Source organism: Gossypium raimondii, chromosome 4, assembly GCF_025698545.1.
Source record: "Gossypium raimondii isolate GPD5lz chromosome 4, ASM2569854v1, whole genome shotgun sequence".
Classification (NCBI taxonomy): domain Eukaryota; kingdom Viridiplantae; phylum Streptophyta; class Magnoliopsida; order Malvales; family Malvaceae; genus Gossypium; species Gossypium raimondii.
The window spans coordinates 50,193,956-50,220,199 of NC_068568.1; the positions used below are offsets into that span (position 1 = coordinate 50,193,956).

The 26,244-nt window shown below is 34.8% G+C and overlaps 2 protein-coding genes and 1 pseudogene across 2 annotated transcripts; all 3 read right to left on the reverse strand.

Moving 5' to 3' along the window:
• Window positions 1-395: 395 nt before the first annotated feature.
• LOC105780756 (tetraspanin-6) lies at window positions 396-1,803 on the reverse strand. Its single transcript, XM_012605249.2, has 3 exons — window positions 1,161-1,803; window positions 658-974; window positions 396-577 (listed from the first exon to the last, which is right to left on the reverse strand). The coding sequence occupies exons 1-3, from the start codon at window positions 1,650-1,652 to the stop codon at window positions 538-540; spliced, it is 849 nt and encodes a 282-aa protein (XP_012460703.1). The 5' UTR covers window positions 1,653-1,803; the 3' UTR covers window positions 396-537.
• An 8,483-nt stretch (window positions 1,804-10,286) lies between these two features.
• On the reverse strand, window positions 10,287-16,351 carry LOC105778849 (uncharacterized; annotated as a pseudogene).
• LOC105779787 (ATP-dependent zinc metalloprotease FTSH 11, chloroplastic/mitochondrial) lies at window positions 16,127-25,359 on the reverse strand. The gene is made up of 17 exons (XM_012603708.2): window positions 24,553-25,359; window positions 24,309-24,462; window positions 23,979-24,071; window positions 23,704-23,789; window positions 23,472-23,595; window positions 23,014-23,133; window positions 22,513-22,563; window positions 22,280-22,341; window positions 22,106-22,163; window positions 21,880-22,005; window positions 21,724-21,804; window positions 18,226-18,355; window positions 17,985-18,133; window positions 17,345-17,626; window positions 17,037-17,126; window positions 16,907-16,960; window positions 16,127-16,616 (listed from the first exon to the last, which is right to left on the reverse strand). The coding sequence occupies exons 1-17, from the start codon at window positions 25,152-25,154 to the stop codon at window positions 16,467-16,469; spliced, it is 2,412 nt and encodes an 803-aa protein (XP_012459162.1). The 5' UTR covers window positions 25,155-25,359; the 3' UTR covers window positions 16,127-16,466.
• Between the last annotated feature and the right edge of the window lie 885 nt (window positions 25,360-26,244).

The following is a 26,244-nucleotide window of genomic DNA, read 5'->3' on the forward strand; positions in this document are numbered from 1 at the left end:
GCACCTATCTTAGTGTTAGTTAAGTACAAATATATTTTTTTAATTTGTTGGAAAATATTTATTTTAATATTTTTAGTGTATTCGATGTATTATGTTTTAAAATTTTTTATATAAAAATAGAATTAATAATTAAAATGACCGGATCGGGCCGTGCTCAGATTTTAACATTTTTATCCAAGTCGAGCTTAAGCAAAAATTTAGGTCTATTTTTTGAGTCAAACCTATCAACCGGGCGTAAAATTTTGTTAGGATCAGCCTAAATCCGACCCAGCCCATGAACAACTCTAATCATAAATGCAAATATTTTACATGAAGGATGCTGTGTGATATTCAAGAAGAATCAAGTGCATAGTTAATACACTGTCGTTTCCGAAAAGAAAAGAAAAGAAGTAAAATTGAAGAACTTTTTTTTCAGCAAAGAAAGAAAAAAAAAAAGCTGCAATTTCATACATAGAAAAACGAGTGCATTGTCCCATCTTTACATGACAATTAGAACATTGACCAACAAAGTTTTATGGAAGATGTTTTAAAAAAAAGCTAATAAAGCTGCTCCTTTTTGTCATGCCACCATCTCCACCTGCCAAAATATAAAGTAGAGTAATTAAAATTTACCACTGGTTATATAGAAATAAACAGATATGTGTGTGAATGGCATACCAATAGTAATCCCATCTTGGTCTAACTTTGGACATCCTGTTTTGGCCATATGGGTAATCAGTTTCAGCCCTTTTAGTGTTTTGGAAAGCACAGCAACCAATTGAATAAATCCCAATCAAAAGCAAGAGCATGACAATGTTGAGCACTGAGAGTTTATGCCAATCCCTTCTCACCGATTCAAGCACTCCTGCTTTGCATGAATCACACTCATAACATAGCACTGTTGGGGCATTGTTCCACCTATAGCAGTCTGGATTTTGGGCTACCATTGTCATCATCTCGTAATTGCATGATGTTGGTGGTTTACAGCAACCCGACTGCATGCCCATCATAATCAATAAATACTATCGTTCTTAATGACAAATGAAAGCTTTTTCTATGGAGTTTCAAGAGTTAAAAAATCTTTGTAAAACCCCAAGGAGAGGGGAAAGAACAAGCCCCCTAGAAAGAGAGAGAAATCCATGGGATAATACTTAGTACACTAATTATATGAATTGACATACCTGGATTGGAGTCATATCATTGTTAAGATAATCAAGAGGAGTCCAAAGGGCAATTTTCCCACAAGTCTTGGAATTCAACAAACAACTTCTAATAGTATTCCAATACTGAGGATCTTTAACCCTATTCCTCAACCATGGTGAGTAATCTTCCAATCTATATTCCCTATAAACCCTACCAGCGATTTCATGCCCACCACCTTGGCTTGTCACCGCAAATCCAAATATAGTTAACCCCATCAAAGCTGCAATAATAAGCATCATGACAAGCAAGTAAACCCAAAGTGCCCAAACCACATGGAAGCAAGCTCCAATGAAACCTGCCAATGATATAATCAGTATCACAAACCCTAATATCAGCAATGGCGTTTGCAAGAAACTTTCACAAGTGGTGCTACTCTTCGCCATCCATAGCCCTGCTCCGATGATCGGTATCGATGCTAGCAGTGTGAAAAGGTTCAAGAACCCTATCACTGTGTTGCTAAACCTATACATCTTCTTTATAATATCCCACTGGATTTTTGTTCTGGCAGGGGAGGGTTTTGCACTACTTGAAATGCTCTACTTATTGGGTATGAATCCTTATCTTTTCTTGTTACGTGGTGTCTTCTTCTACTTTTTCTTTTCTTTGGTGTTGATTGGTGAGTTCCATTGCTTTTCCTTTATCTTCTTTTCTTTTTATATTTTCAAGTTGCTAAAATTAAAGCTTTCATGAATTCAAAATGTTTATCCCCTTTGTTGGTTTGATCACAAACTTTATTTATTTTGATTTGATGTATGCTTCTTAGTGGCTAAGGAACTTTAGTTTAGCTTTAAAGTACTGTTCTAGGGAATGCTCTCTCACTATACTCAAAACGGTATCTATATCTGGGTCCCCAAAACCATAATGGTTGGGAAAATTTTTGAAGATGAATTTGGATTTAAAAGTGGTGTAAGTTAAAAAGGAGAAAGTACCTAGTAGGTCCCTCTTTCTAGAGATTTGTTCGAATTAGTTCCTACATTATTAAATGGATAATTCGATATTTGTTCTATTAAAAATAATCAAATAAGATTGAATTTTAATAGAGTTAGCATTTTTTTATAAAAATTATTGTTTACTACTTAACATAATTAATCATTTTAAAGATTTTATGAGTTTGCAAATGAAAAGAAAAAAATTAACATCGTTTTTCTTAATGGTAGATATTAAATCAGTTAAAATTTAGGGTGAGTTTGGATGAGCGGTGCGTTTACTTGCGGTTAGTGTAAAAATAGGGGTGGCGGTGAGATTAGATACTGTAGCGATACTGTAGCGTGAGACAAAAAGTAAGCTAAACGCACCGCACCGCACCCAATCGTCCATCCAAACCCACCCTTAATCTTATTTTATTCTTTTTAGGGCAAACTATTGTAAAGGTTACCCAACAATGAAAAGTTACAAGATGGTCATCCAACTAATTAATTTTGTCATTTTTGGTCACCAATTGGCTAACATAAAAATGGAAACACCCAAAAACCCAAGATAGTTGGGTGATCAAAACAAACAAAAATAAAAGTTGAGTGACCATTTTGTAACTTTTCACAGTTAGGTGATTATTAATGTAGTTTGCCCTTCTTTTAATTACTAGCATAAAATCAAATCGATCCATTTAATAGTAACAGAACTCGGTCCGTACTTCCATAAATTAAATGATCAAACACATATATAAACGTAACATTTATAGTTATTTATTAAATTCACGTCCTCTTAATACCGATGCGAACCGAATTAAAACTCAATCTACAAAACAACATTATGGAGAGCCAAGATATTGGAATAGACTTGAAGTTGGAATCATAATAAGATAAGGTAAAAATGAGAAGCTCATATTTATTGTCTTATAAGTCAAAAAAGTTTCAATTCTTGCAATCAATCAATACATTGTTTCCTTTGGAATCTGATCAACAACTCGATCGCCTTGTCTCATCTTCAGAAAATTTAAAGCATAGATTCTGAAAATCCCATCTTTTCATTATATGTATAGGGCTGGGTATGAGATTCCAAAGGCATCGCCAAATTCCAATTGGGAGATAACAACAGAAGTGGTCTCTAAGCCGAAAGCATCAATTCACAATGCAATGCTCAACCCAAGCAAAGAATAAAATGTTAATTTATGAAAATTATATGTAAAATTAGGTTAAAGTTTAAAGTGTTTGAAAATTTGTATTCTTCTCGAAAGTGTATTTTTGGTCATGTATATTTTTCAATTTTGGACCTACCCACCTCGAATAAGTTTTAAATAATAAAAAATATTTATATTTTATTATTATTTTTAACAATTTCATCATACGTTATGCCTAAAACTACCCATAGTCCCTCCCAACCCATAAATAGGAGGGTAATGCACTTCAGCACACTCAAACCCACGTCCTCCTGTATTGGCAAAGTAATAAGAAAAGAAGAAAAATAAGAACACACCGATTTGACGTGAAAACCTTTTTGGGAAAAATTTACTAATGTTGGAAAACGAATAATACAAGAGGAGTTTTAACTACATCTATTTAAGGGTTGAAAAAACCTATTCTAATCAAAGTCAAATAGAAGAAGAATAATTCTATTCTGATTCAACTTGTGTTGTATGGTCTGTACCGCCCGGTCGCAACCCTAGACCAATTTTGTGCTTAATGGGGTCTGTGGCGGAGTACGACCCACTGTATTTATTTTTTCAACAAGTGATGAAATCCGGGACACATAATCCCTAACAATATTTACAATTTATTTCTTCTATATAATAGAATGGGTTTATAACTCGAAATTTACCCGATTCAAACCTAAACATAAAATTTATTGAAGAATCACATTACAATACGAACTCCAGAAGAGACCCATTGTTTCTTCATTCCAAAGCAAAGATCAAAACCCAGAATACTGTAAAGAATATAAAATGGATGCCTCTCCTTTTATCTTCTCCAATATTCTTTTATTTAGTGCCTACTTTTGATTCTCTTACGGCTCCACTAGATAATTTAATTTCTTAAATTGAAAAAAGAAGAAGAAAGAAAAGATTCCACCAAAGTTTCCTATTATTCCATTTTCTACTTTTTTGATCACAATGATAGAAACCAAAAAACTAATCACTACTTAAATCATTATTCTTTTCTCATTGCTCACAACTAGTGATGTTTGTTGACTGCTTCCTAGAGATTCAATATACAATAATTTGATTGCTTAAATGGCTACATTTTATTATGTACCCAATAAATAAAAACTGAATTTGATACCAAAATTTGTTTAATTGTTTAAAGGTTTAAATGTTAGAATTTTTCTCATAAAATAATTAAAATTTTTATTAAAATAGTTTAGGGTTGATGAGGATTAGATTGTAAAAGATGAAAATCTTGAGGGTTGATAATGAATAAAGGTTGTAGAAGGTCTTTGTATTATATTTATTAAGTCGGATTTAAATTGATTGAGTAAATTGTGAGGAACGGGTGTTTCATATATTAGGATATATAGGGACTAAATCAAATAAAATCCATTCATATAATTTATATGTTGAATTGTGCTTAAAATGTGTGATTAATAAATTTTCCGTATTCAAATTTAATTTCGTAGCTAAAGACGATGCAGGATCATCCTAGGACAAAAGGAAATCTAAAGTTGTCGATGAATAGATATTCTGGTGTTTCCTCTCACAACTCGAGCTCATTAAATAATTAAATATATAAATTTTTTATCCGATATGTGTTTGGGAATGGCTAACTATCACTATACCAAAACGGGTTTTTAGGCCTTTAGCGGTGCTTTTTAGCGCCACAAAAGGTCTTTGCGGCGCTTCCTCAAGTGCCGCAAAAAATGCCGCTAACGACAACGTCGCTAACGTTTGCAGCGTTTACAAAAAAAAAACGCAGCTAAAGATCATGTTCTTTAGCGGCATTTTTCTTCAAGCGCCGCTAAATAACGCCGCTATAGAATATGACTTTTAGCGGCGCTTTTGTGAAAAACGCCACTAATTTGGGATTTTTGTAAAATAAAATTTTCCATTTTTTCAGCCCTCCTGTAGCAACAAATCAAAAGCAACCAGATCTAAACCTGCCAAAAGCAATAAATTTATATAATATTTAAAATTAAACGAATAATATATAATAAATATCAATAAATAAAATAAAATTCATATTATTCTTACAAAAATGTTAAAAATTAAAATGATAATTAAAAGTCAAAATTGAAGTATATTTACACGATAGTCTAAGACGACGGCTGTTGCGACTGCAGAAACATCTTCATCATATTCTGAAGCTGCTGCTGGAGCTCATCATACTTTCTATGCTGCTCTTCTTCTTTCGCTGCTACCTCCGCTTTAAGTTGTGTAATTTGCTCAGCTGTTGTCGCTTGCATCTGAGCCATCTGGTTTCTTAACCTCTGAACTTCAGCTTGAGCCCGACTCCCCGAAGGCATGTATTGTTGCGAGCTGAATCCAAAATATTGGGATGGGTTAACAAAAGATCCTTGAAATAGAACCCGGCCATACCTTTTAGGACCCAAAACTTCAGTGATAATCTGGTTATCAATGTCGTCAATTTGAACAGAACTATCACTGGAAGCAATCATTTCGTACTCAGAAACGCCGCTAAATCCTCGAAAGCTCGGGAAACGGCGTCGTTGGGCTTAGGTTTTTTGCGGCGGTTTCTCAAAAACGCCGCTAATACTTATTTGCAGCGGCGTTTTCAGTAAAGCGTCGCTAATGATCGATCTGTAGCGGCATTTTTCATCTAAACGCCGCTAAAAGCATATTTTGGTGTAGTGTATCAATAAGAATGTGTTCGACAAGTATGTATACACTTGATTGAGTGATTTGTGATCAATTGGTTGAATGAATGTGCATATTTATGCTTGATGATATTATACGATTAATAATGATGATACTTTCCCTATTAACATTGTCCAATAGAGTCACGAGTGTAGTTGGTGTAATGGCCCGATTTTCAGTGGTACCAAAAAATGAGATTTTGGAACTTCATTTCTATAAATCGATTCCATAAATATTAAATAGGAATATTTACGAAGTTAATATAGAAATATATTAAAGAAAGACCTAATAATTTTGTCGATTAAATAGTTAACTAAAGCTCAGAGACTAAATTGTAAAAGTCCAGTTGCTATTAAATTTTAATTAACAAAAGACTTGAATACCTAAATGAAAATTAACCAAAGGTCCCAAATGATAATTAAACCATGAACTTGATATAGTTAGTGGATGATGATGACACTACTTATTAAGTATAATTAATAGTTAAATTATGTTAATAAATCATGATTAAGTTAATTACTTTAGATTAATTAAGGATTAATGCATGTATAAAAGGGGAAGTTAGGGGAGAATACATCATCTTCTTTCCCCCTTCACCGTCCACCATAGCCAAGGTTTGATAAACTTCAAAAATCTTCATTTAACTTTCGACTATCAATTAGGTGTGAAATTCAAGTCCTTTTCTTGCAATTTTTTTTTTATAAATTTGTGATCATTGGAGCTGGATTTAGCTAGCACATGTACCAATTTGATTAATTGTTGAAATTTTAAGGAGTTTTCATTGTTGATAATTTGATGAATTAGGAATGAAATTGATAGATATTGAGCTTAGATTATGAAAAGGACTATATTGTAAAGTTTAATCTAGCTTGTTTGTTAACTTTGTTACATTAGGGAGTAAATTGAATAAATATAAAACCTATCATGAAATTTTGTTAGAAATAGAAAGTATAAGGTCCCCAATAAGAATATGTTAAAGCGGATTTTAATTGAAACTAGGAATTGAAAGTTATGCTTATCCCGAGTTTAATGACTAAATTGAATAAAATGTAAAATATGTGAGAAATTAAAACGGATTTATTTAGGATCATGCATCTCATGACAATTTGTGATGATATTCTGTATTGATTGGTATATATACTATTTTTATAGATCAAGAATTGGATCAAAATGGAGCTAATAGGGAAAAACTAAACTTGTGGATTAGTCCCTGAAGAATCCACTGTTTTGTGTTTTGAATATGTAAGATTATATGGAACTTACTATCTTATCTTGTGTTATATATATATATATATGTTTGAGTATAATTTGAAATACTAATGAATTTGGCATACATGACTAGTAATGGATTGAAATGAAATGATTTGTGATAATTGACTATTATGAGTCAAGTACATGTTATAAATGTGAAAACTTGAATGATTATTGGGTATGGAAATGTAAATGTGATCAATTATAGGGTGAGATATGTAAATATGGATAATTACAGGGTATAACATGTGAAAATGATTGTTTATAGGGAGTGGTAATTCATATATGTATAATTGATGCCCATGTGAACTAAGTAAAAGATTAAGATACGATTGACATGCCAATAGGGTCATATGCGCACTTGTACGAGATATGTGATTGTATGGAGATTGTTGCAGGTTATATCGAGACCCAACATCTGTTGTGGATCATCGAGTATTATATGTCTCTATGGAGACTTTGGTGTGGTGGAGGGATGTATTTGAATATGTTTATACATTTGATGCCTATGAGCTTTACACTTCAGTGTCTTGGTGTGGTGTAGTTTAAGCTCTTACGAGCTATCTGGTGTAATGTAGTTCACTCGTGTATCCAAGTCCATTTTACTATAGGGTTCCATCGGGGTGAACCATTATAATTGAAATTGGAAACTTGAAAATGTAATGAAATGAATTCGATAAACCAATTTGATATGACATTGAAATGAATTATGCAAAATTGGTATAATCTTATGGATTGACGATAGAATATGACATTGATATGAGTTCTGTGAAAGTGGTATAAATTGGTTATGTTTTGAGTTTTGCTTATAATGTTTAATGTGTATGAATACTTATGCTCACCTTGTTGTTATTTTAAGTGTCATGTCCTAGCCAAATTTATGCCAAAAGTATGATAGCTAACATGCTTACATATGAACAAGGTAAGCATTATATTTTTAATTTGAACTTATTAAGCATTTATATGCTTACTCTAGTTGTCTTTCCTACTTATAGACTTTTAACTAGTGGCGACGCCAGAGGGGCTGGCAAGGGTTCTAACCCCCCCTAAAATGGAAAATATTCCATTTAGGCCCCTTTTATAGTTTATAAAATTTTAAATTAGTAATTGTAAAATTTTACTTTGGCCCCCCAAAAATGATAAAATTTTTATTTAATCCTTTAAAAATTATAAAGATATAGGCTATTGAAATGGTGAAATTGTATTTTTACTATTGTAAAAATATACAATTTAATTTTTCCCCTAAAAATTTTCTAACTTTGCCCCTGTTATCAACTTGCAAAACTCACTGAGTTGGTTCAATGTGAAGCACACACGATCATCGAGACAGTAGAACTATTCTCATTTTGAGTCTTAAAATTGCAGCATGTATATAAAGTCCTTGGTTATGTAAATGGTCACTTGCTTGATGTGGATGCCATGGTACAATTTGTGGCTAATATTAAACTTGCATGATAAGCTTGGTATATAACTTATTTGATGCATGGTTTTGGGTCATGTTTGATTGCATTAGATGTGATGATTTTAAGCTTGCATAAGTTAGATATATTAAGGGTTGCATAGCGAGGTAAAGACAACACATCAAGTTCCTTCGGGATTGTTGCAACCTGTAATGATTCCTGAATGGAAGTGGGAGCGAGTCATTATGGATTTTGTATAAGTAATTCAATTATTTCCAAAAAAGAGAGATTCAATTTGGGTGATAGTTGACAAATTGATGAAGTCCGCTCATTTTATTCCAGTGAGAGTTGATTATCTCCGAAATTGTGAGATTGCATGGAGTGCCATTGTCCATCATTTTACATCGGGATCCAAGATTTACCTCCAGATTTTGGGTTAAATTGCACGAAGTTCTAGGCACTAGATTGAATTTTAGTATAATATTTCGCCCCCAGATATGTTGCGATGCTGTGTGATTGAATTTGAAGGAAACTCAGGAAAATTCCTATCTTTGGCTGAATTTTCATACAATAAAAGTTATAAATCAAGCATCAAAATGGCACCTTAGAAAGCCTTGTACGGTTGTAAATGTCGAACTCCTCTATGTTGAACGGAGTTGAGTGATAAAAAGTTGACATGAAATGATTTTGGTAAGAGAAACTAAAGATAAAGTTGGGGTTATTCGAGATTTCTCATAGGTTGCTTCTGATAGGCAAAAGTCTTATGCTAATTTGAAAATAAAACACATTGAGTTTGAAGTTGACGATAAAGTCTTTTTAAAAGTCTCACCTTGGAAGAAAGGCTTGCGATTCAACAAAAAAGTGAAACTCGGTTTGAGGTTTATTGGACCTTATAAAGTTCTCGAAAGGGTTCGACTTGTAGCATACTGATTAGCTCTACCTCCAAAATAAGATAAAATCCACAATGCTTTTCATGTGTCGATGCTGAAAAGATATAGGTTCAATCCTTCCCACATCTTAACTCCCGATGATATTGAGCTACAGCCTAACTTGACCTATGGCAAAGAACCCATTAAAATCTTAGCACAAGAAGTGAAAGAATTGAGAAACAAGCACGTGGCATTGGTGAAAATATTGTGGCACCATCGTGGTGCAGAAGAAGTTACATGGGAACTAAAAGAGTCTATGAGATCTCAATATTCCCATCTTTTCTCAAGTAAATTTTTGAGGACGAAATTTCTCAGGCTGGAAGAATTGTAACGGCCCAATTTTTAGTAGTACTAAAAAATGCAGTTTCGAAACTCTATTTTCGTAAATTGAGTCCGTAAATATTAAATAGAAATATTTATAGATTTAATATAGAAATATATTAAAGAGTGACCGAATTCCATATAATTAGTGGATGATGATGACACTACCTATTAAGTATAATTAATAGTTAAATCATGTTAATAAATCATGATTAAATTAATTAATTTAGATTAATTAAAGATTAATGCACCTCTAAAAGGGAAAATTAGTGAAAATTACATCATCTTCAATGTAATTTTAGATTGTCAATTTCCTAGTTAAGTCATGCTACTGTGAAGAATTTAATGATTACCTTAACTGTAGAATCTCAAAACAATCCAATATACAACTCCTCCATCGTTATACAAATTTTGAAAATCTTCAGGCATTTCCAACTACCACCCATTCACAGAACACAACAAAAAATGCCCAAAGATTGATGGCAAATGGTTCATGAAATGGACAAACATGTAGCCAGAGAACCTTCCTCAAGGCATGATATACAAATGCCAGATATATACTTTAGAATGTATGTCAGCACACTCTGTAGGAGCTCTGGGGTAATGGTCAGCATTTCTTTGTACAAAGATCCCATGCCAGAGCTTTTCATCTTGAGCCTACCCCATATACAAGTACGACTGGTAGTGGAACTCTTGTATTTTCGCTGAAGGAGCTTTTAGCATAACCAAATTTTCACATCTATTCATGGAGAAATCTGCTGATAGAAAGCATGAGATACACACATTCTAAAAATTAGAAGAAGTATGTGAACTTTTGCTTCTTCCTTGAACCTCCTTCTCCATACAACTCGTTCCATTGCTTCAGCTCGCTCATTACTGATCCTTCAGAAGCAAAGCTGGCGGCAACCTACATTCCGGCATATGAAATAAGCTTTTGTGCATAAAATGCCAAACTTTCCAAGTCTGAAGATATACGTACATTTTTTGTTAGACAACCAATTATTTTTCCGTTATCACTGAGTTCAGAAAATCGAGCTGTAAGGATAGGTGAAAATAAAGAGAGAACTACAGTATGAAGAAAATAGTCGGCTAGATTGTATAGCATGGTCCATTGACAAATAGACTTAAGGTTCATAAAAGTTCTCTCTTCTCAATTTAGGTTACACATAGATTGTAATTTAGTAGCAGCTAATCTCCTTGGTTGAGTAAAGTTCGGAGAAGCTTCCAAGGAAAACTTTTGATTAATGGCAGTGACAAGCAAATTTGCCAAAGGGGACACACTGCAGCATTTGAGGCAAAAAGAAACTACGACTAGAAGTTACCTGCTTCTTCGCTTGTCTCATATCTTCCATGTTTAAAGGCCTCAAAGTAATTATTACTCTTTCCTCATTCTCTTCTTTTTTCTCTGAAGAATCTTCCTAACTCTGGCCAGATTCTTCTCTCCTCCTCGTTTCCTAATGAAAGTTATTGAAAACAGAAATCGATAAGGTACATTTTCCACACCTACTAGTACGGGAAGATAAAGGCATCAGATTGGCAATGCTTTAGAAAAGAAAAAAAGATTAGTAGTCACCATATCCTTCAACTCCCTAACAGGTCGATAAGCTGCTGTCACGCACAAGTTCTGTTCCAAGTAGTGAAAGCCATCAGTTGAATGTAGTTAAATACAAATTAATGGTGAATGTTATGAGTTAAAAACCTTGAGGTCACTTCCACTATATCCTTCTGTCATGGCTGTAAGCTCCTTGAAGTCCAGATTTTCAAGTTTTTCTTTTGCCAGTTCTTAATATATTTTCCCTGCTCTCAACAGACGGAAGGCCAACCATAATTCTGCTCAAAACAAAAAAGATAAGATGCTCAGTCATATTGACTTGTCAAGAAATCGTGCCATGAATTGCCTGCATAACTGAAATTTGGACTTCCTTGGACAATCAAGTGTCATGAAATCCTTGATAAGAAATAAATGCAGAAGCTCAAGAATACGCCCTATAAAATGGTACAGAAACATAAATGTCAATTCAAAGAATAAATTAATAAGAATGATTGAATGAAAGATATACTCAAAGCTATGACTATGAACTCAAAGGCTAATCAGTGAGTGCTTTAGGGGGATCAAATAATGTTGATAGAAAGGTCAAGCTAAGGTAAACTATGTGCTTCAAAAAGAGATGCTGAAAGTAAAAATGTTGAAGGACAAGGAGGAACCAAGCAGATGAGGTAAATATTATTTGGGTAAAGATGCAGCTCACTGCTAGTAGATGGCAAATGCAAAAAATTATAACCAATCACATAGTTAGACAGAAGATTAGAAGGATAATATCAACAGTGAGATGATTATGGAAATATACCTACGCTCAAAACGCCTAATTATTGCTTCATCAAGGTCGAATGGCCTGTTGGTTTCAGCAAGGACAAGAATTCGCTCACCAGCTTTGGTCAATAGACCATCCCAATGTGCCATGAACTCATTCTTAATTTTCCGCATAGCATCGTGCTCTCCAACCCTAGTCCTCTGTCCCAACATGCTATCAACCTCATCCATAAAAATTATTGTAGGTGCATGTTGTGCGGAAGCGTATAAAAGAGTAAAATTATTGTACTAAAAAATCACACTAAGTTCAATTCCCAGGAAAGAGAGATTGGATCACAAGTATCGCTTAAGTACCAGGTCTTTCCTAGTCAGAATATCCCTCAATCGTAATTTAATAGCACAATAAATCACTGCAATCACACTCACAATTCATGCAGAATAATATAATAAAGAACACAATAATTTAACGAGATTCAGCAAATTTTGCCTACGTTCTCGGGCACTACCAAATATATTTCACTCCAAAATATAAATGAGAATTTACAAAGAGAGAGAGAAAACAATGCCTTAAATAGAAAATAGCAAATTTGGGATGATGATGAAGAAAAATAGTTAGGCCTATTTATAGTTGAGGTTCAGATATCAAAATTGCAATTATCTTATGCCAAATCTCAATCTCACTTTTGGTGCCTTAAATTTCAGATTTTGATACCCATATATTTGTGAAACTCATATTTTGACTTTCTATAAATATGAATGATTTTCAATAGTGCACCCTTTGCTGCTAGTGTAAATAAAGCTCTCACGTTCTTTTTATCTTCTCCAAACCATTTTGAGGTGATGGTGGACATTGAGACATTAATGAAACTAGATCCAGCTTCATTTGCAATGGCCTTCGCTAGCATTGTTTTCCCTGTACCAGGAGGCCTGTACCAGGAGGCCCAAAGAGTAATATACCTCTACAAGGCTTGAGACGTCCCCCTTTGAAGAGATCGGGCCTTCGTAGAGGGAGCATGTCCATCTCTTGAAGTGATTCTTTGGTCTCATCCAAAGCACCGATATCTGCGAATGTCGCGCCAATCTCACTTGCAGGGATGACCTCTGGCCTAATTCTTTTCTCAAATTCATTATCAGGAGGAACTTCCTGCAAGGACGTTATATCAGTAGTAAGAAAAAACTGAAAGCAAACAAGGAAAAAGATCCAGAGAAAAGTAATGGACATGAAATAGTAGTTTAAATCCTTGAAGTGTGTAAGATGCATAAAATTTCATACAACTTACAGGTGCTTTTGGTGCTGGCGGGTTCCCACCCTCCTTCCCACACGGATTGGATTCCTCATTCTCACTTTTGCTTTCAGGGGCAGTGGTTTCAGATTTTGATTCAGTTGTTGCACCTACAGCCTCTTCATCCTGAGGTTAATAAAAAAGGGTAAATTGTTAATCCATCAATATAAGTGGCACAGATCATTAGTGCTTGTAACTAGAATTAGAGCAAAACCTTGGCAGATTCAACATTAGTCCCTAATTTTAAGGTATCTTTCCCACAACTTTTTCCTTCCTGGAAAATATTCGGTCCATGGCACAAGCTGCTCCAGAACCAGAACACCAAATGGTGAGCTCTATTTAGAGATTTTCGAAAAATATGCTGTGAAAGAAGCTTGTATCAGTAGTTAGTAATAATCATGTCTACCTTTTGGATGATATAACAAGCTTGCCATTTCGGTATTCAGGATCCTTATTGTTCATCAAATGGTAAGATATTGCGGATACCACAATTTCTTCAATATAATTACTTATGACCATAGTGTCTGCTTGACAGATTGATCCCATATCATCGCATTCAAGGTCATTTGCTGCAAGTACCTCGGCCATGTGGCTTCTGCTATCTTGAATTTGGAGCATCTTTATGTCCTCTTCCAGTTTTGCTTTCCATCTATCCAGACGGGTTTCATCTTCAGGTGGCTTTATTTATGGAAATAACACCAATAGCTTCTCATCCACCTCCTTGTAATCATCTCCAGGGTCCAGCATCCTGGAACCAAGTATCAATACTGGACCCGAAAGTTTGTTTAACATTTTTGGAAACAGATTATATAAGTGCTGAGATTGGAGGATAAGCTTCTCAACATCCCTGAGGTATAAGATGATGGAACCAGTTTTAGATACTGAAACCAGCACCTGCAAGAGAATGAAAATGACCTTCACTAACATTTAAGTTCAAAGAGACATTATCAGTAACTTTTTACTTAAATCAACTGTTAGGCACAAGTAAAGAATTTATTGGAGCATATTAGCATATGGATCTTAGGGTTGACACAAAGTTTAGGTAAACTTATAAAGGCATGTGTGCCTGTACACACACAAGCATATGCAAATGGATTGTTAGAAGAATGAATCATCTAGAACGACCATTCATGAGTGATCTCCAAACAGACTACTTAGTATTTATAGCGTACCTTCTAAAGTGAGTGTAGAAAAAGTTTCTGATCGAAACACCAATTGCTAGCACGCTTGTGCGATGCTAAAACAAACCATCAAAGAATATTTGTTTTTACACATTTGCTTATATGTCGGGAAATTGATAATCAAATGCAAATCCAAAATCTCTAAAAGGTTCCAATTGATTTTTGAAGAACTTATCATGGATTTTTTTATTTTATTGGTTATACTGTATTTTGTATTTCTTTTTGTGAGTATGAACTAATTTTCTAAATACTTAAGGAGATAAATTTTAGGATGAATTTTATTATTTGATTTAAAGTTTTATACAATAAAATCCTAGTTTCTTTGTTTTCGACTATGAACTTTGAATTGTTCTTGGGTTATTATTTCTAGGGTTTTAATTCATGTTTGATATGCATAAGTTTGAGATTAAATAGACCCTGTTTGTGATTAAATTATGCGTAATCGAATGGTGTTTCATGCATTAATCCTAGAAATAGAATGATATAAATTTATTGGATTAGAATCAAATCTAGTAGGGAATCCATAAAACTAATTAATCGATAATAGAAGTTTTAATTAGAAAAATTTTCAATTAATCAACCTAGAATTAGTTTCTTTTATGCTCGAAAGAGATATTAACATAGATTAAGAATTTCTCGGATCAAAGAAAGTAAGGAAATAAGTTGCATAAATTGGATTGAGAATTTTAGATGAATTCTAGGCGGATTCTTACATGGTATTGTTTAGTCAATCGTTTGATATTTAATTATTTTCATGATTATTTCTTTGAGCATTCGTAGTTAATTTTAATTTTAATTAATCTTTTGAATTATTAAATTAAATAATAGAAAGAAGATAAATACTAGTAATTATAGTCCTTGAGAGAACAATATACGTACTCACCGTAATTATACTATTAATTGATTGATAGATATACTTACGTTAGTTAATTCATTATATTTTAATATCAATTAGTGTTTAATTAAATGTGGTTTTATATAATTTTAAGGTTTGGAGTTGAATAAAATTTAGAGCCTAACAACCTAGTGTTTTAGGGTTTAAAATTTAGGGATTGAGATTTTAGAATGTTATAAAATCAGATTAACTTTATTAAATCTCAATTCAATTTAATTTATAGTGAAAATAATTAAATTCAAAATTAAAGTTAGAAAATAAAATGACCTCAAAAAAATATTAAGCTTTAAAAATGAACACTGCATAGTAATTCAAATCTACTTCGTGACCTATTAGAAGCAAAAGAATTTGGAAGGAATCCTCACAGATCAGTTGTGGCCTTGCTTTTTTTGTTTGAGCCAACGAACCACTTATTTATGATGCAAATAAATCAATAAAAATTAAGTATAAACTTTTATCAAAACTATACTTTTTCATCTTTGTAAACATACTACAATCATCTTGAAAGGGCGGGCCTAGGACATTCGGTGTCAAACAACATCAAATAAAGTACTATTGAAGAATCAATGCTGCAATAGAGCTATGATCCTCATCCATATTAGAAATGCAGAAGATGGGGTCATCAGTACTAAATATGAACTCAGAGGATAGTAATGATTTTTATAAATGTCACTTTTACGTTACACAGTTCAAAATTTTCCCCCGCAGATGGGGTAAAAAGTTCAAACAATATATGATTTCACAAATAGTACACGATCTAAGCTGGCTGTTTCTGAACTTAAGGCTGCATAGGACAGGGGGATCTCATTCTGATCGATGCCCAGTCCCCCCTGGAGATTAAGCACAGTTCCCATAACATGTCTTGCGACAATGGTAGGGGGCAATTGCAGATTTGCAACAAATAATATAAATAATTCTCTAGTGCTTAAAATACACTGTACAGCGCTCCCTTCAGATGTGAGTTAAAGCTTAAGCCAACGCGAGCTCCCCCTCTCCCTGTTCTTGTTGCTCAGGCAACCTTCCTTCCCGATAAGGAAGAAGAATGCGCTTTATTTCTTCCGCACTAAGTGTTTCATACTCCAAAAGTGCATTTGCTAATGCATGCAATGCCTTCTCTTGCTGAAAATAATGTCAAATAAAGTGTTTACAATTTGCAGTACAAAATAGATTACTCAAAAGTTATTTGAGTTTTCCACTCGCAGTTGGAACTACTACCTAAGGTATAACTTTTATCTGAAAATTCATCAATGGATGAACTTACAGAATCAAATATTCTTCATACATACTCTGAAATCTTAGAAACTAGGATCCTACCATTCAGATTTCATTTTATTCATTGTTGTATAGTATGGTTGCTTATTCCTTATCAGTAAAGAAAACTACAAAACAGAGGGGTTTAATGAACATACCTTCTTTAACAGGGCTTTCACGCGATCATATGCTTCTCTTAGAAGCTTCACCACCTGGGTAACAACATAAAACAAATTAAGATTGAAAAGACACTAGTGCAAACCAGAACTCCAGCTTAGAGGAACATACTTCAGCATCAATGCGAGATTGCATTTCTGAACTTGGTCGCTCTTTAATATGAACTGGTCCAATTGTATCACTCATCCCACAATTTGATACCTGGAATAGACGTTAAAGCTATTGGCAATGAAAAATTAAATAAAAGGAGCAGCACTTTTTAGAGTAATGAAGAATTGAAGAGCACATCTTGCCCATAGGTATGAAATTCACAGTTTTATTTCCTGATATACCATATATAAATAATGACAAACTGGTAACGCAAATATAGCAATGCAGAATTAAAGATTCAGAAAAAACTGAAACATTTTGAAATGTACCATATATTGAGCAAGCTCTGTAGCTGTGTGCAGATCACTACTTGCCCCAGTTGTGATATGGTCTTGGCCAAAGATGAGCTCTTCTGCAACTCTTCCTCCCATACAAACATCAAGACGAGCTAATAATTGCTTCTTACTAGTTGAAGTTTCATCACTTGAAGGCAGCTGCGTAACCATTCCTAAAGCAGATCCACGGGGCATGATTGTTGCCTTGTGGATTGGATGTGCACCCTCAGTGTTGAAAGCAACAATTGCATGGCCACTTTCATGATAAGCTGTGAGCTGAAGTTATGTTTGATAATGTCAGAAAACAAGGATTATTATACATTTTGGATAATGATATAAGTTTATCTTGAAAATATAGGACCTAATGTTACACACCGTAAGCTAATAGAGAACTAGAAGAGCAATCCTTGTTATCATAGTTGCATCAAGAAACTTTAAACATGAAGAGCAATCCTTAACTGTGGCCATTTATTTGGACATCCCAAATTGTAAAAGATTTTCTGGCAATCTTTGTTATCATAGTTGGCCCTTTTATATCTTTGTTTGCACTGATTACAGAAAATGATTCAACACATTCCAAACAAACCCCAACTTCAATTCTATCTTAAAGTGACAAATAAAAAAATGCCAATACCTTCTTTGACTCTTCTGTTAAAAACATTGTTTTACGCTCAGTACCCATGAGTATCCTGTCTTTAGCATATTCCAACTGTGCAGCAGTCAACTTATCCGCACCTTCAACTGCAGCTTTAATTGCAGCAATATTCACCAAGTTTGCTAGATCTGATTGGCAGAACAGCAGGAAAAAGTTAAACACAATAAGAATGTTTGTTGCCAGGAAGTAGACTTGTTTCACTTTATTCGTAAAAACTTACCTGCACCATTGAATCCAGGAGTACCACGGGCAATTGCTTTAACATCTATATCATCAGACATTGGTTTATCTTGTAGATAGAGCTCCAAAATCTCTTGACGACCTCTAACATCTGGATTTGGGACAACAATCTACAAATGGGATTTATAAGTCCTTATATAAAAGAGAATAGAAGAAGAAAATAGTAAATGCCCTGTCCTAGAAGAACCGTAGTCCACTGCAAAACTGTTGATACTTATATAGGTCGCACATATGAGAGGAAAAAGGCATTAGTTTAAGTCTTTAAAGTAAAATTATTTACTTTTTATGTTTACGTTACTTTTACTTTAAGTTCAGTTTATTTTAAGCTATTTTTAGTTAAAGTTGTTTTATTTCCTTCTAGAAACATCTTTTTATGTAACTAGTCCCTATTTAAGGACCTACTGGAGAATAAAAACATAAGTAAAATTGCTATCTATTTTTCAAGAGATCTAGGTCTCTATCTAAATGAGTCCTAAAGCTAATCATCAATCACCATAGGTCATTCTGGGAATAGTGATAAAGGGAAGGCAATCATTTCCAACGTTTCCATTAATCTCCCAGTGACTAGATCCTATTCCCACGTTCTCAATAATTTGGCATAAAGGCATCTCAGAATGGGCAATGAAATACAAACATATGCAGATTTTGTGGTGACAGCAAAATTATTGATTTGCAAAAGTTAAATAAACAAGCAATTCCAACATATACAAGATTGGATAAAAGCCCTATTTTCTGATTGCCACCAATCGCTGCGGGAGTTGCAATGCCACCACCACCGAGTGGGGCGGCTTTGACAACTAGAGGATCTATTCCTCAGTATGCAAAAAGGGATTTCCCTACTTTCGATGGATCAAAGACCCCTTGATTTGGTTGCATCAATGCAAACAATTTTTCAAAAACTACCACACCCATGAGGCAAACAAAGTAGGGTTGGCAGCCTTTCACATGTTGGGCAAGGTGCAACTTTGGTATTATCAAATGAAGTTGGAGGGGTGAATGAATGAAGTTACGTAATTATTACTCCCTTCATTTTGGTCCTTCAGTAGGCAGCAACCCAAAGATTTTGTTAATTTGAAGCAGACAGGAACTGTAGAGATCTATCAATGACAATTTCAGGAAAAATTGGCAAGAGCTAGTCAATATGTTTGACCAGATCAACATGTTGGATTATTTTTAGCTGAGTTAGACGATTCAATTCAACTTAATGTTCAGATGCAAAAGCCCTCAAATTTAGCCATGGCTATGAGTCTCGTCAGAAATTTTGAACCAAAAAAAAAAACAATTATTACGTGTCAGAAATAATCAACGAGGGGCATGACCGACTGCTCAAACAAATTCTGGGTCATTGATTTCAAACACGTTAGTTCAGAAGGGTACCATGAATACTATAGTTGCACGTTCTTCAAGATCTACAACATCAACTCCATTCATAAAGCACTTAAGCAGAAAAAAGATGGCAAAATGTAGAAGGGTTATGCTATAATTGTGATGAGCCTTATTCGGCCACTCATTAGTGCAAAAAGTTCTTTTGGTTAGAATTGGGTGATACAGTGGCAAAGAATATCGAAGAATTAGGAGAAGTTAAACCTGAAATCTCCTTGCATGCTAAGACTATGCAGTTACAAGTCGTAACAAACGGACAACCCTTGTTGAGCCCTGATAGATTCGGGGAGTACACACAACTTCATTAGTGCTACAGCTGCTCAGTGCCTTGCACTTCGGGTAACACTCTTATCCAATGCTAGCTCTATTTCCAATGGTGAAAAGGTAAAAAGTAGAGGGATTTGTTCTCGGTTACTTTTTTCTATTGCTGCCCATAAATTTTTTGCAGACTTTTATGGTATTCCTTTGGTTGGGTCCGATATCGAGTAGGGTATTAAATGGCCTCAAACATTGGGACCTATTATCTGGGACTTTGGTGCACTAACAATGAAATGTGCAGTGAAAGGGAGATAAGTTATGCTTCAGGGAATACAAATGCACTCTAGGAAATGATTACAATTGATAGGAAACTATAGTGGTCAGATAGGTGGATAAACAGAGGTAGTCAACCATCCAGTGGAAATGTATCTTCAATGTTTTGTGGGAGATTTTCCAAAGAGATGGGTGGCATAGGTACTGTGGGCTGAATATTGTTATAATACTTCTTTCCAATCAGTACTATAAACTACTCCCTTTCCGGTTGTCTATGGTTAGGATCCACCTCGTTTATTGTCTTATGAGGTTGGTTCTTCCAATGTCGAGGTTGTTGACACTACATTTATGGATAGGGATGAGGCATTGCACGAAATTAGAGATAGACTGTTTCAGGCGCAACAACGCATGAAGACTTATTATGAAAAGGGTAATGGAAATGTGTTGTTTTCTGTTGGTGACTTGGTTTGGCTTCAGTTAAAATCCCCGTCAGTGTTCTCTTGGGACCTCGAATTCTCATAAGTTGTCTCCTGTTTCTATTGTCCTTTTCCAATTATTCACAAGATTGATCTTGTGGTATATGAATTGCAATTACCTTCGGACATCAAAATTCATAATGTTTTCCATGTTTCTTTAATGAAGGCTTTTAAAGGTGATAACTCTCCTACATTGGCTACAGTTCCACCAATAGAAGAAGGTCGTGGTGTTCATACTCCTGCTTCTGTCAAACTCGTCTCAATCGTGATCACTAAGAGCTCTTAGTTCACTAGATTGGTTTGCCTAATTTTGATGCTACCTACGATGATTTGGATTAGTTCCATGGGGCATATCATGACTTTGAGCTTAAGGACAATCTCTTTCTACAGGAGGGGGGTAATGTTGTGGACGCTTTTAAAGGTCACACATATGAGAGGAAAAAGGCGTTAGTTTAAGTCTTTAAAGTAATTATTTACTTTATTATTTTACAGTACTTCTACTTTAGGTTCAATTTTAAACTATTTTTAATTAAGGTTAAATTGTTTTATTTCCTTTTAGAAACATCTTTTAATGTAACTAGTCCCTAGAATTTTTATCTATTTTTCAAGAGATCTAAATCTCTCACTAAACGAGTCCTAAAGGTTTTAGTCTCCCTTCAATAAGCTGGTCATCAGTCACCAGAGGTCGTTCTAGGAATAGCAATAAAGAGAAGGCAATAGCTTCCAACATTCCTGTTAATCGCCCAGATACTTGATCCTATTCTCATGTTCTCAACAAAGACTTCACTAGTATTAGAACAAAAGGTTGAAGGATTCACACAAGAACTATGAAGTGATTATTTAAGTCAATAGTGACACCTTGAGAAATTAAAAATTGTTTTCTGTCACACTTCGAGGACTCAAGTAAACAACAATCTGGAGCACGATTTTTGATAAAGGGCAAAACCCTGCAGGGAAGATTGGTTGGGGGATGAATCTGATTAAGGAACCAACTATAAATTTTCATCTTCGGTTCCTTGAGAGTAATTTTCAACATGAAATCTGTAAACACAAAGATTTAAGAAAGAACGAATGATTGGAGCACTTACATGCCTATCAAATCTGCCAGGTCTGGTCAAAGCTGGATCAAGAATGTCCGGCAGATTTGTTGCTGCCATTAGAATTATTCCCTATGAGATAGACAGAGGTTGGACAAATTAAAACATGCAAAGCAATTATTATATTGCAAACTTATTTAAATATACCTCATTCTGTTCAAAACCATCCATTTCAACAAGAAGCTGATGTAGTGTTTTTTTTGTATGGCCTTCCCATTGTTTTCGTGTGGATCCAACAGCATCTATTTCGTCAATAAAAATGATGCATGGGGCCTATAAAATATGAAATATTGTTAATGGCATAGTTAGACAGTACGAGACATCAATTAAGCAATCAAAGTAATCCACAGAACTCAGTAGTTTGAATACCAACCTTTTTCTTAGCAGCTTGAAAAAGGGATCTCACACGCCGAGCACCAACACCAACAAACCTGCCACACAGAGAGAGAATTTCAGACTCAGAACATAATCTTAGAACTCACATTTAAGCAAATGAATGTCTATACCAAGTGTTGCCAAGCAAAGATGAAATCAGATGATGGCTTACATTTCCTCAAATTCAGATCCTGCTCTATAGAAGAAAGGTACCCCAGCTTCCCCCGCAATAGCCTTCAAGGTTGAACAAATCAAACCTATCTTAATATGGATATATGCACATGCAACATGTTTCAAAGGAAGCCACTAACAGCTAGAGAACTTGTATGGTGGTTAAGATGTAACTTGCAAAAACTCCTAGACATATGTAAGCAGTCATAATGAGAATTAGAAGGAACAACTAACCTTGGCTAGCAAGGTTTTTCCAGTTCCAGGTGCTCCAGTCAAAAGGATTCCCTGCAATTTGGTTGTGCATAAGATAATAAAACTAGAAGAATATCACAAAAAACCCTTGTACTCCAAAATGAACCATGGCATACCAATTTCAACAATCATTATTCACGTAAAATGCAGAATTACTCACTATAGACTTCACAATGGACAAAAACATCGAAACTTATTTTCTCCCTCCTCTGTAAGGAAGTATGTTGAACTGAACCTAGAATCATTAGTAAATCCCCTTCCCCACCCTACCACTGAGCTAATGCTTAGATAACAGGACTTCAGGTCGGTTTTTGGTATATTTGGTTCTCCTCACACAGAAACCATTGATATTTTTTTATTCTATTTCTATTTTCTAGCATACCCTTGAGAAATATACAACTTAGAGATCCAAAATATTCCATCATAAGGAGTATTCAGTAAAACAGACAAAAACGAAACCAATTTCATACACCATGCACAAACCTTTGGCAACTTCCCCCCTAGGCGGGTGAACTTTGATGGGTTTTTGAGATACTCCACTACTTCTTCAAGCTCTTGTTTTGCATCATCACAGCCTTTGACATCTTTAAATGTCTTAACATTCTGCACATGAAGTAATTAATGAGGGGAAAAAAACAGGGTTCAGGAATATCTATTTTGTTTCCAATAAATAGCCCTGGCCCATCATACCAAAACCAAAGTTGCATTTTCACTTGCATGTCTGCAAAACAGGTTCTTGATCAGCATTTTTCTGATGAACCATGAAATTTTACCAAATTATAATAGTTTCCCTTTAGTTATGAATAATTTTCCAGTAAAATTTTGTCATTGCCCAAATTTTTCATCTTACCAAAGATGTTGTCAAATAGAAATGCAGTTGTCAAATGAAACAAGAAGCCATAGTCATAATTAGACTGCAAGAAGAGTATTCGAGTACTTGCCTTCTCTGGCATCACTTCTTTGTTCAAATCTTTGGGGGCATAAGAGGAACTTGATCCAACACCTGAAGTTCCTATTCCACCCAAGCTTCCTACATACTTCTGAAGTGCAGCAGCACCCATTATCCTGCACACAGTTTTCATGGTTTAAAATATTATAACAATGGGTTTATAGCAAAGATTGCTTGAATTTGACAATGAAAAGGTGTATGTTTGCGATTTGTGGAATTCATACCAAACCAATCCAACAGCGACAGTGAACAAGATAGTTGAAATAAGCTCTTGCGTAAATCGTGATTTATTTGAAACTTTAGGATCAACCTAATAAAGAAAACAACATCACTATCAAAATAGTTGACAAAGCATTCCAATATGAAGAGAAGAATAACCAAGATGTGTATGGTCATGATAGTCCATGTATCAGAGCACAAGTATAGACTACGCAAGAAGAATGTTCTATGTATAAGCCATATTGGCACCCACACAGAACAATGAAATATAAAGGCTTACCATCACCACATGCAATGGCTGCTTTTCCGAAATTCCAGGGTTTAAAAAGGACTCATCAATGTTTCCTGATGCTCGCTGCTTCAATTCTTGCAACTAAATTTAAAATTTAACGGATCAGATATCCTTAAGTCTTTTTTGGTGATATTAAAGCATAGATTCATATTGAATTATTCTCAAGCCTACTTATCCACCGATTCAGAGGTCCAGCATACCTCGCATGTGGAAAGAGATAACATCGGTTCAACCAAGTATTGCAATTTTTAACGTAATGAAAAATAATTGAATGAAATCCATATAGAAAACCAAAGCGGTGAGGCAGGGCCTTGTTACCAAAGTAGGAAGATTAGAAGGCTTTCCAGACTGTTCATCCGGAAGGTATTCAGCAATGGCATTAGTGACTACCAGAGCTCGAAGATATTCAGCAACTCCTCTACTGTCTACCGCATGATCCCTTTCTTCAAATCGCTTAATCACAGACTCAGGACTGTTTAGAAACATTAAAAATCAAACACCAAAGAGCTAGAAAAGAAAATTGCGTTGAAATGAATCAACAATAGAAAAAGTGAAAGAAAACCTGTGCTTATTAAGCTCAGCCAACAAAGCGCTTTGTTTAGCGGCGTCTTTGGGATTGGCGTCGGCTTCTGCAATGAGGCGATCAAGCCGTTTTTCCTGACGCCAAAAGGGCCACCAATTGAACCAACCCGAAGCCACCGCTTTGTCCATTCCCCTTTTAACCATTGCCCAAACTCCCATTAAAAACACCACGGCAGGGATTTTGCTTTTGAGCCCTTCTTTTTCCACCAAGTTATCATTCAGCCTATCAGTCTCCACCACATTCTCAGTTTCCCCGTCGATGTTGTTGACTTCAGCTCCCTCGCTAACATTCACGAACTCATCGATGGCGGTGGGGTTTTCAGAATCCGAAATTAAAGCTTCGGGTTTGGAATCTTCAACATGGGTATCGAATTTGGAGCCGGAGTTAACGTTTTCGGGAAGCAATGTGCAAGCGATTGAGAAAGGACGTGCATAAAATGGGGAATTCAGAAAAGTAGAAGGGAAAGAGTGTTTGGGAACAGAAGAAAGATTGGAATGAGGGGAAGAAGAACGGCGAAAGCGTGGTTTAGGAAGAGAAGGCCAAGGATTGCAGATAAGGGAGGCTTGGAGAGAAAGGGTCATTGCTTAGGGTTTAACGGAAGAAGAGAAAGCTGATTGAGTTTGAAGTTGGGGAAGGGAAGGAAGAAAGAAGAGAGATGGAAGGAGGGAGTTAAGAGCCACGAGATTAGCAGATGAGATTACAGTAGCCAACCAACGAACAAGTGAAAAACCTTATCTCCATTCGAATTGGCGCCGGCTTGTCACTTCACCTGCTTCTGCCCGTAAATTTTTTTTTCAATTTTCCCCCTTTTACACGACCAAGTGGATATTTTGGCTTTTTTTTTATAAAAATAACCCGAAAATTTTTATTAACTATAATAATGACCCATTTCATAGTAAAAAAATGGGTCATTTTTATAATTAATCAAAAATTTTAAGTTATTTTCATAAAAAAGCTGGATATTTTGAAAATTTTATTTTTCAAGATAAATAGAATTGTATATCTACATTAAAATATATTATATATTTGGATATGATATATTATTTGAGAAATATTTTAAAACAATTTTAAAATTACAATTTTAAATATGAGTGGTAGTAAGGTAAATTCGTAAATTTTAGTTAATTATCGAATTACATGCTATTAAATTTGGGTTTTTCTTATAAGGAATGAAGTTGGTAGATTGAGTTCAAACTCTTACAAAAAGGAGCTAAATTGAAATAAAAAGTAAAGAGGAGGGCTTGATTGAAAGATCAATATCAAAATTTAATCTCTAATTTAAATCTGATTTCTAAAATTTTAATTTATTTAATGATAATATTTAGGAAAAATCTAACAGTTTCAGGGTGAGTTTGGACGGGCGGTGCGTTTACCTGCGGTTAGTGTAAAAACAGCGGTGGCGGTGAGATTAGATACTGTAACGATACTGTAATGTGAGACAAAAAGTAAGCTAAACGCACCGCACCGTACCGCACTCAATCGCCCATCCAAATCCACCCTCAGTCAATTGAACACACAGTTAGTTCCCGGCAATTAAATAAAATTCTTTCTGTTTTCCTTCTTGCGTTTGTTCTATTATGCAGTTTCAATTTTTTTATTTTACTTTCAATAATTTTGGCTTATTTTCCTTTCAAGCCCCCTCCCCTTTCCACTTTCCATAAATCCATTTAA

What these genes read in the sequence shown, in the direction of transcription:
- LOC105780756 (XM_012605249.2), bottom strand. Translation starts at nt 1,652, where the DNA reads ATGTATAGGTTTAGCAACACAGTGATAGGGTTCTTGAACCTTTTCACA. An exon ending in ATGATATGACTCCAATCCAG is followed by an intron (nt 975 to 1,160) that starts GTATGTCAATTC and finishes ATGGGCATGCAG; the next exon opens with TCGGGTTGCTGTAAACCACC. An exon ending in CCAAGATGGGATTACTATTG is followed by an intron (nt 578 to 657) that starts GTATGCCATTCA and finishes ATATTTTGGCAG; the next exon opens with GTGGAGATGGTGGCATGACA.
- LOC105779787 (XM_012603708.2), bottom strand. Translation starts at nt 25,154, where the DNA reads ATGACCCTTTCTCTCCAAGCCTCCCTTATCTGCAATCCTTGGCCTTCT. An exon ending in GCTGAGCTTAATAAGCACAG is followed by an intron (nt 24,463 to 24,552) that starts GTTTTCTTTCAC and finishes GTTTCTAAACAG; the next exon opens with TCCTGAGTCTGTGATTAAGC. An exon ending in AAGAAGTGATGCCAGAGAAG is followed by an intron (nt 23,134 to 23,471) that starts GCAAGTACTCGA and finishes CTTCATGTGCAG; the next exon opens with AATGTTAAGACATTTAAAGA.